This window comes from Colias philodice, chromosome 2 (assembly GCF_061535455.1).
Source record: "Colias philodice isolate Cphi_HAF_F1 chromosome 2, ilColPhil1 Martin Lab GWU primary, whole genome shotgun sequence".
Classification (NCBI taxonomy): domain Eukaryota; kingdom Metazoa; phylum Arthropoda; class Insecta; order Lepidoptera; family Pieridae; genus Colias; species Colias philodice.
Window position 1 is genome coordinate 13,269,985 of NC_143087.1, and position 11,151 is coordinate 13,281,135.

Below are 11,151 nucleotides of genomic sequence, written 5' to 3' on the forward strand. Positions count from 1 at the left end.
AACGCTTGTACTATGCATTATGGCTGGTTCACACTTTGATTAGTGCGAGTGCAGGTGATTAGTGCAGGTGTTTAGTAACTACGTGTGGACAGCGACTGTTTAGTGCAAGTGTTTAGTAGGCTGTGTAGTAAAGTGAATAGAAGCGTGTTCTATTTTTTTGCGAGTGGACTGCGAGTAGCCACGTCCCGCGCGCCCTCCCTTCCCCCTCACTCGCAGTGTGCCTGCCTCTCGGAGCAATTAACAAGCCTGGAGAAGTAACAATTAATTGAACGTTTCTTATATAGTGGCTCTCTTTTATTCAATACCCTAATTAATGCGATAGAAAGAGACAACACTCTGTTACCAGCTTGGCATTCAAATCCACATGTAGCCACTTTTTGTTCTAAAAAGGTAGTGCTTGCCACTTTATCGAATACTAAAATATCGATAAATAAAAAAATTAAGTTATAAAATTGCTTGAAGATAATTTAAGATTCGTTTAATTTTGAATTATGGATAGGTAATTCCAAATTTTAAGATTCGTTTAATTTGGAATTATTCATTTACGATGCGTATTGACTGCCTTGCATTGTATGGTAGTTGTATTTATAAAAAAATATTATTAGGTATTTCGGTTTAGGTTGTTTTTATGGTTTCATAAAAAGGTACGTATTTTTTCCTGTTTTCATAGATTCATTCGTAGAATTATACGGAACCCTTCGTGCGCGAATCTGACTTCCACCTGGTTGATCTTTTTACAAATCAATAATCGTATCCTACTAATATATAAGATAAAAAGCAAAAATATATAAGAATGGACATTTGATACTCTTTCACGTAAAAACTACGGAATGAGTTTTTATGGAACTTTACAATTATATAGTTTAAACATCAGGATTACATATAGGCTACAATTTACCGCGGGAAAATAACTCATTCCCACAGGAAAAAATTGGTAAAAGTTTAAAATAAATTGGTTCAAATAAAACAAATAAACATTAATTTTTTTACAACATTTTATTTCGATACTTAATTACCAAATTACAATATTTATTATTTAAAATAGATGCCACCTTAAACTTGTGGCACAGCATCTCTGCAAAGCACTTTACTTTTCTTCCCGTCTGATTCGAAATGATTTGAACAAGGCCGAGAATGTTTTGAAGGCTTCCAATTTTCCCTGTGCAGCTTTAACCCAAACATCTTTTAATTTTTCTCAAGCCAGAAACCTGCAAATAACAATAAAATTCATACTTAAATACCTTTTTTTTTCTCCTAACCTAAAGCAGTCATTATCATTTATCAATGAAGTACTTCGTACCTACTCAAGTATCGATAATTGCACAACACTATGGAAGTTATATTTTGCATTTTTTCTAAAAACTAAGCTGATTATGATTTCATTTCAATGATTACGGTTAGATAAAACATAGATGATTATGAAAATAACGTACATTAACTTATTTATAATACAATTAACAAAAAAATTGATCAAAACACTAACCTGTGAAAAGACAAATTCCAATCTTCATCCGATTTCCCAGTACTACGGCTTTTACAGCCGTGAACAACACAAGCCATGTAATCTTTAGTAAATTATCTTTTCAGAAAATAACATAAGAAACTAGAAAACGCGTTTTTCACTTCAAAACCAATAATTAAAATCACCATGCGTTAGTGACCAGACTGGTCACTAAAACAAATTGAAATGGCTACATGTCATTTCAAACTGTCGAACTGACATATATCTGTCCTCTTTTTTCGCATGACATTTTGCCATAAGCCAAAAAGGCCAAACTAGTGCTTTATTGTTCAATTAATTGTTACTTCTCCAGGCTTGATAATTGCTCCGAGGCCTGCCTAAACACGTCTGGACACGAGTGTTTAGTGTTTAGTGTTTAGCGTAGTGTGTAGCGTCGCGAATTGCACCATTGACCTGCACTCCCACTTATCACCTGCACTCGCAGTTGAATTGGACACTACTCGCACTACACACCTGCACTCGCACTAATCACCTGCACTCACACTAATCAAAGTGTGAACCAGCCATTATGGGGCCTTGACAGGTTCCTGTGACACTAAATCCAAATTGTCAAATGTCACCACTGTACTGTCCACTTCGTTGATGAAAAACAGCAAGTCGAGGTTAACTTATCGCAGTTTACGATTCTTGAATGAATTATTCGTGAAATGTGAATTCTAATAAATACAAACCCAATTATAAAACGATCTCCGGATCTTCTTTCTTATGAATTCAAATGTATGCGCCAATAAAGTACCATGCAGCCTCTAAATTAAATGAGTGCGAAAGTTATTAATAAATCTAAATTGTTTACTTGGCACCGGTTTTAGATAAGTTTATTAGATTTGTTGAATTTCCAATTGTCCAGTGTTCGCATGTGATGGGAGAAAGAGATTGGAGACCGTTTATTTACGGCGGCCTTGCGTCGATTGTCGCGGAATTTGGTAAGCTTGCCTCTGCACATTGAAAAATTAAAATAATTTGGAAAATCCAAAAGTGCACGCCTCATAATTTTTTTTAATAATTATTTATTAATTATTATTTTTGTTTATTTAATAACAATTAAACCACATCGAATCAGACCCTGAAAAATGAAAGGGTTCTATTCCTGAGCATACTCAAGCGTAAGAGAAAAAAAAAGACTCGATTAGTAAAGTATTTCGGTCGCTATCGTATTAACAAGAAAATCCTCCGCACATACAGACACACGGACGTCCAAGACAGAACTTTTTTAAACTGTTTTTTAACTAGTTTAAATAACAAAAATGACATCAAAAATAAGTGTAAGTTAGAAGTAGTGTTTTTTCTTAATATGTGTGTGTATGTATTATCTTACAAGTGCAATGTATGATACATAAAGACATTTTAAGTTTGAAAAATCAGATGTTTTGCGCGAAGTGACAGTAGTACCCCTTGTTACGATATCAACATATTATTCGTCTTTGTTGAGCGAGTTGATTCTATTAATTATTTCAATTATGTTTTAGTCTTTCGTCAATATCATTTATTTCTAATCAGATTCTAATAGGCATAAGAACAGATAAAAGGGGAAGTATATTCCATACATGGAATGTAAATAATTAAAATGTTTTACTCATCATTATTGCTACAATCCAAAGTATTAAATCCATGCTCTATTCCCGTCAGGCACATTTCCCATAGACACCACAAAAACAAGGCTTCAGATACAGGGACAAAAGATAGACTCTCACCATGTGGAATTGCGGTACACAGGCATGGTTGATTGCTTCGTTAAGACTTCAAAACAAGAGGGCATTAAGGCATTGTACTGTGGGTAAGTAAGCCCAGTTTGTAAAAATTTTAAATAGTAAAATTTAAAAGGATTCAAACCTACATGTTGTCACTGTCACAAAATAACTTTTAATATTCTTTTATAAATGTTTACAAGCATTTTAATACTATAAAATTTAAAAGCCAATTTATACATGGATAATGTTGTTGTTATTGTATTCAGTTACCTCCTGACCTGATATTGTTATTGGTACAATACAAGATGCCATTCCTTTCTTTTGTATCTGAAAGTGTGAAGAAATATTGCAATTTGTTAGTATATCCGTTTTCAATGTGCGAGAACATGAAAAAAAAAAACTTTAAGTTTGTTTCAAATTTCACTATCATCAAATATTTTATTCGTTATTATCAAATTTTCACTAGTAATAAAACATTCTAATCTTTTAGATATTATTCATTTATATCTTATATTAAAAGTTGAATAAGTCATTATAGAACAAATTTTACAACTGTGCGTAAATCCCCTGATAACAATAAGACATAAGATAAGGATTGTCTTAATTCCACTGTTATTGTGTTCTACAATCATAATTATTCCATTTTGTTTTATTTTGTCTAGAGTTCAAGTAATGATAGCATTCTTAAAACAGTGATGCTTATCAAATGATACACTGATTTTGCTGTATTATCCTTAATATGTACTTGTTTTGCTATGACGACATAGAGTCATCAAGGAAGGCCTTGAGTTTCATACTTATAGTTTAACAAGCGGTCCGCCCCGGCTTCGCCCGTGGTACATATTTCGCAATAAAAAGTGGCCTATGTCCTTTCTCAGGTATCAAAATATCTCTATACCAAATTTCATGCAAATTGGTTCAGTAGTTAAGGCGTGATTGAGTAACAGACAGACAGACAGAGTTACTTTCGCATTTATAATATTAGTATGGATTAAGCTTTTTCAAATGGGTTAATTTTTTGTTTGTTTGTCGGTTTGCATGGAGCTGCAAAAATACCTACCCAAATTGCTCTAAAATGAATTAATAAATGGTAAAATAATATTATGTGTCATATGGTATTCATACCTAAAGGCATAGGCTAAAACTATAAGCATATAAGAAATTGAAATGTCAATTGTAGTAATGATGATCATAAATAAATTTTCAAATCACAAAATTTTCCTGTAAAATAGAGATCATTTTGTGTGTAATAAATGTTATTTAAAGCTGATATTATGAAATATTTCTTGTATATTTTACTTGTTTACATATTATATTTACGACACTAAGTACGACACATAATTATGAACAAAAACATTGCGTAAGTCAAGGCCCTTATTAGCATAATAATATTGAATAATATAATTATCTATTACATTGAATAATGTTATCTTTGTTGAAATATTTTATCTTATACACTATATGTTACGAATTTTTTGCAAATTGTCAAAACATATAATTATATAATTTATGTTAGTTACAATATATTAATTTAAAAAAATATTTTTTTGTTAGTTCATTTTTTATACCTTCGTGTTAATGATCTGAAAAACTGATTGATAAATAGTGTATACTGGATTAATAGGTTTGGGAAAATTTAACGAGCCTGTTAAAATTTTAAAAGTTAATGTAAAACTGCATTAGTGAAAATGTTAATTTTGATAAAACGATAAACGGTTAGTTGGTTGGAATGGTTTTAGATAATGCTCGGCTATGAGAATATAAATTGAATAAAAAGATATGTTATACCATGGACTAATAGACTATTTGTCTATGGTTATACATGGTTATACTCACGTTTAGTAAATGTAAAATATTATATATATGCTAAATGATGATGAGGAAAATGTTTATTTATTTTACCAATGAATAAAAAATTATCATACCATACTTGGCACCTCTTTTTCCTTGTTTTTTGCACGCCTCATAAGCGAAGCGTTGAGGTGGGTACTACTGTCACTTCGCGCAAAAGATCTGATTTTTCAAACTTAAAATGTCTTTATGTATCATACATTGCACTTGTAAGATAATACATACACACACATATTAAGAAAAAACACTATTTTTAACGTTCATGATATTTTTGATGTCATTTTTGTTATTTAAACTAGTTAAAAAACAGTTTAAAAAAGTTCTGTCTTGGACGTCCGTGTGTCTGTATGTGCGGATCCTTTTTCTTGTTAACACGATAGCGACCGAAATACTTTACTAATCGAGTCTTTTTTTTTCTCTTACGCTTGAGTATGCTCAGGAATAGAACCCTTTCATTTTTCAGGGTCTGATTCGATGTGGTTTAATTGTTATTAAATAAACAAAAATAATAATTAATAAATATTTATTAAAAAAAAATTATGAGGCGTGCACTTTTGGATTTTCCAAATTATTTTTGTCATGCTATTTAAGATTTTTTGTTGATAAAATTTTGATGAATGGTTTATAGAGTTGATGGATGGTGTGTATTGGAATTGGTATTATAGCTCTTGTATTTCCATAATATTGTTTTAAATCTTGTTGGATGATTCCCAGACTCTTATCTACACAAAAATAATAATGTAACATTGTACATCTGAAGATAATAATTCATCTATATTCATCTATAAATTATAATCTATGTGTATTTTGTAGTCATCTGGTTGAATTTGCTATTTGATTGAATGACGACATTTAATTGAATGACGAACGTTGATTTCACATTCGTGACACAAAGTCCAACTTCAGATTCAACCAGATGATGGCAACAACCATAGACTGTATTGTGTATAACTGTAAGGGTGCTCTCACCAAACAAATACATTCCTCGCTACACATTCTCACACATTATTGGTGTTAAAGCAACCTAAAGTGCCGCTTGCTCCCCAGCATATGGCCCGCGGTGCTGCGGCAAGCGACGTACGGCACGATAAAGTTCGGTACGTACTACTCGCTGAAGAGCGCGATAGCCGCGCGGCGAGTGGACGGCGGCGCGCGGGAGCATCTAGCTACGAATACATTCTGCGCAGCTTTCGCTGGGGGACTGTCCAGTGCAATCGCGAATCCCACTGATGTGTTGAAGGTCCGGATGCAGGTGGGTTGCGTATTTCAGGTAGTTCTAAATAAATGAATGGTTTAAAGATTTGTAATGTTTTCCAGGCTTTTATATAACAGAATGTTACAATGCGGATGTCTATTGTCTCATGTCTCTAATCTGCGTGAATGTTTATGTTTTATCGTTAATAATATTTTAATATTACGTAGATAAAGCTGAGATTAGATCAGTGTTAATTTTAATGACTGATAACACATTGTTTATTTATTAAATTATTTCTTTCATCACATAAGATTATGATCATAAGCAGACATATAGATATTAATCGCATCAGATAAATTAATATATTACTCGTATTACTCAAACAACAATCGGAATGTATTTGGGTGTTTTTATGCTGACTGTAGGAGAATGCATTTTTAACAATGTGTAAAATTTCAAGTTAATTGATATACATAAAACTTTTATTTTTAATACAATTTTTCGGACAAAATTTTTTAACAGTTTGCCATTTTGCCAGTAAGATTATAATCTAACGGTGATTACAATATTACGGCGACATCCACCACTTGCACTATATAATTACACTATCTGACCCATACTTCCGTCATTGATCGTCAGCCTTTATACGCCACATACCCTACGTAAACTTCATGTATTAAGCGGTGTGTTTGGCAGATGGGCACGGAGAAGCGCAACATAGTGCGGTGCTTCGTGTCGATCCAGCGCGCGGAGGGGTGGGCGGGGCTGTGGCGCGGCGTGCTGCCCACGTCGCAGCGCGCCGCGCTCATCGCCGCCGTGGAGCTGCCCGTGTACGACGCGTGCAAGCGGCGCTTCGCGGGCGCGCTCGGCGACCGGCCCGCCAACCACCTCGCCTCCAGCCTGCTGGCCAGCCTGGGCAGCGCCGTGGCCAGCACGCCGCTCGACGTCGTGCGGGTGAGTGCGGCCCGCCGACACCGGCCTGCCGACCGGCCCGCCGACACCGGCCCGCCAACCGCCTCGCCGGGCCGATAATTTTAGAAAAAAAATCCTCTTTTCTGTGTTATGAAACACTGTGACAGCAAAAAAAATGAAATCGCGGGGGCTTTATAGATAATTTAATTTAATAAATTATTTAATCACAATAATTTAACGCAAGAATAGGAACACAAATCTTTCACAGCCATTCGCTTGTAATGCCAGTATATTTTATAAAAAATAATTTCTGTAATTTAACATTCAAGTCATGATTAAACCAAGCTTTTTCATCCCAGCCCATTCTCCTCTAGGCTCTATGGTAGGCAATACCCATAATTAATAATAACGTATGTTATGGACGTCTATGGGCGACGCACTTTGCCATCAACATCGACGAGATTGCGTCTGCTCGTTTGCCTTTCAATGCTATAAAAAAAAACTTTTCTTCTCTGCATCAAATAAATTAATTTCGTTATAAACTCGGGGGTATGTGTAGGGATACCATATTCAGGATATACATACTCCTACGGATGGAGGTGACTCGGCCACGAAAATAGGAATCTATTGACACGAAAATCTCGAAGGAATTCGTCGCATTGCGCTTATTGTGTAACCTGCTTGACAAAACGTCTTCACAATCTTAAATACTTTACCGAAGTTTGCCAAATTCGATTTGAAATCGATAGCGAAATTGGCATTATATTTGTTTTGTACGCAAATACGCGTCCCCTGGAAATTATGTGTCTTTTTATTCAGATTAATATTATTATTTTACTTTCAATCACAGATTATTATTATAGTATTTAAACAAAATTGTGGAATTAAGCACATATTCTTAATATTGAAATGTTACCAGAAACACTTTCTGTGTTTCACATTTATGGCGATGAGCAGCATTTTCAAGGACGTGACTGAAATTTTTGGCTGAAATTTTTATTTATTTTCCAAATTATTATTTCAGACTCGCTTAATGAACCAAAGAAAAGTGAAAGATCAAGGCGTTAATAGTGAAAAAATATATAAGGGAACAGTGGATTGCTTCGTACGAGTAAGTTGCTTTTCATTACATTTTTTATCCAACTATAAAATATCTTTTGACATATACATATAATGAAATATTAGAACCAGGAACCATATTAGACACTTTACATCAATCTACCCACACTTTACATCTGAAAACAGTATCTGACGGTCTTATAACCATAAAGCAATTTATTTTTTTCTACAAGTTCATTAATTAATTAACATTTTCATCCTTTTATTCCAGACGGTCCGGAACGAAGGTTTTCTAGCGCTGTACAAAGGGTTCGTGCCCACGTGGCTCCGGATGGGGCCCTGGAACATTATATTCTTCCTCACTTACGAACAGCTCAAAATCTTTTACTGAGCGTCGTCGTGGTAAGTACACTTTGGAACTTTAATGGCAATAAGGGCCCCAATTCGGAATACGTTGAGAATGAATGTTAACAATAGTTTAGGACCTTACTAAGTTTAGGTTAATACTAGGCGTTATAAGTTCTGTGATTAATTTTGTATGGTTCAGTGAGTATTAGTTTGGAACTTTAGAGGCAATAAGGGCCCCGATTTGGAATAAGTTAAGACTAAATGTTAAAAGTGTGATAGATTTTGTATGGACTTATAGAGAATTCTATCTAGCGAGGATAACAGCATTTCGAATTCCAGGTCAAAATACAGATAATTTTATATTGACGGATGTGATAGTGCAAAAATTAGTTTACTAGATAAGTGCGTTTATAGATTTTCTATTCTAGGTGTAATAATAATGTATATAGATACTTCGACAATCGACTTTATTAATAACAGGCATAATGTAAAGAGCATTTTTTTGGGAAATTAATATCCTGTTTTCTAGTGCTGTTTAATATTTTGGTAATATGAATCATTCAAATTCATGTCTATTGCCCTTTTGCCATATTTTTGCTAGATAGCAACCATTAAAGAGGTATTTCGTAAAATATACAATGTTTATCAACTTGAATGTTATTATCACTTTAATGTTTCACGTCACAAAACTTTCTTATAAATTAATTTATACAAATTTTCTTATTGCAGATGCTACAGAATCCACAGTCGGGTTTTTAGTTCAATTTTATTTTTCATAAGCGTTACAATAAATTTAATGTTACAATATTTATTGATCTGTTTTTATGATCGATATTACATTTTTTGGACAATCAGTGTTGTATAAGATAATATGAGTTTCATTCCCTTTACTGTGAACGTTTTAAAAAGTTAAATTCTAGATATTATTGTCACAAAATAATGTGTGAAATACCTTCTTAGAGCTTATAAAACTAACTAATTACACTAACTTCATGTAAATTTATTCATTTTTAATCGTAAACCATGGTTCACGGGGCAAATCCGGCTCGAAGGACCAATACACTATTTCTATTACAGTGTAAACTCTATATAACGACACTCCATTTAACGTCAAACTCCGTATAACGTCAAGATTTCTCGACTTTGGTTGGTTTATATTGTTGTCTATACAATAATACACTCCATATAGCATCACGCTCACTCTAATTAACGACCACAATAAGACATTACAACTAGGAACTAGGACTAGGAAGTACTGACTAAGTTGCCGAAATCAATGAAAATGTAGTTGTTTACATTCTTTTTTACTGACATACCGAAGATTCTCAGAAATGCAGTCGTAGAAAAATAAAGAAAAAATACTGCATGCCGAAGAAGATGGACGATCTGCCAAAAAATTGAAGAAACCTCAATATCAAGCGATGATAACATGGTTTCATAGGCAATGTCAAAATAATATTCCTGTCTCGGGACCAATCATGCAATTTTCCCTTTCTCTCCATTTAACGACCACTCTCTATAACGTCGAAAAATGCACGGTCCCTTAAGTGACGTTATATAGAGTTTACACTGTATTTTGAAGTGTGATCTTTTTTAGATATAAGGTTATTTTGTGATTATGTATAACTGTTATATCAAGAAACGTATAAATTTCTACTAACCTTATTATTAGACATTCAATTTTTAATTAACGAGATATTATTTTCACAAGCACGATATATTCCTACGAAGAGGCTTGTAAAAATATACGGTTTTGTTATAAGTATACAAGTTGTTTGTTATTCAAGAAAATGAGATTAAGGAAGTAAAGGATTTAATACGCGACTTACTTCACTATAAAAATCCATTCATTTGTATCAAATTGGTTGTTTTTTTATACGAGTTTGACTCGAATCTACTCTAAGACATTTACATCACTAAAATGTTTGCTAGGTTTTATTGGGACATTTTCAATAATTTAAATCCCGTTTAATTGAAATTTAAGTGTAAATTAAAAAAAAGAGCGTGTATACCGAGCACACGTGTCTGAAGTGAAACTTCTTTGGCAAGATTCAAAGATACCATAATTGTCACTTTTCTCCCTGACGTGACGGTATTTCCATGACACGACCTTGAAATTCTACCACACCCCGGACACTCCATACAAAATTATCGTTTTGACAGTCACACTGTAGAGACTGCAAATGTGTGTGTTAACGCTTTATGGTTGGCACATTTGTGACTAGCGTAAAAAAAAATTTGCGTTTTTCTGATGAAATACATCCGTAAACAGCACAATATCTAACCATTTTCTACGAAAAACGATAATCACAAATCACGATAATAGCCTAATCGTGCGGGGTGAGGTAAGTGTTTAATTTTGGCGGGAGGCGGAGAGTGTCCGTTCTGTAGCGTTTAGCTACTATTATGTATTCTGTGATTCTACTCTCAACACGCCTAAAGAAGTTTCACTTTAACAAAATATGTATTCATGTTTATTATTATGTTGCATATTACTTACTTAATTTATTCATAAGGCGACGACATTTAGGCGAAACATATCAAGCTTTTATAATAATAAGGCACATAGTGCATAC

General features: G+C 33.7%; 1 protein-coding gene and 1 long non-coding RNA gene across 2 annotated transcripts; one reads left to right on the forward strand and one right to left on the reverse strand.

Annotated features, from left to right (window-relative positions):
• Window positions 1–978: 978 nt before the first annotated feature.
• On the reverse strand, window positions 979–1,841 carry LOC149490907 (uncharacterized). The gene is made up of 3 exons (XR_016317469.1): window positions 1,807–1,841; window positions 1,484–1,603; window positions 979–1,208 (listed from the first exon to the last, which is right to left on the reverse strand). It is a non-coding gene; the product is annotated as an uncharacterized LOC149490907 (long non-coding RNA).
• A 252-nt stretch (window positions 1,842–2,093) lies between these two features.
• Window positions 2,094–9,541, forward strand: Bmcp (uncoupling protein Bmcp mitochondrial). Its single transcript, XM_089709622.1, has 7 exons — window positions 2,094–2,445; window positions 3,149–3,296; window positions 6,109–6,313; window positions 6,953–7,210; window positions 8,193–8,279; window positions 8,499–8,629; window positions 9,305–9,541. Exons 1-6 carry the CDS (start codon window positions 2,382–2,384, stop codon window positions 8,616–8,618), a joined length of 882 nt encoding a protein of 293 aa, XP_089565748.1. The 5' UTR covers window positions 2,094–2,381; the 3' UTR covers window positions 8,619–8,629; window positions 9,305–9,541.
• The last annotated feature ends 1,610 nt before the right edge of the window (window positions 9,542–11,151 follow it).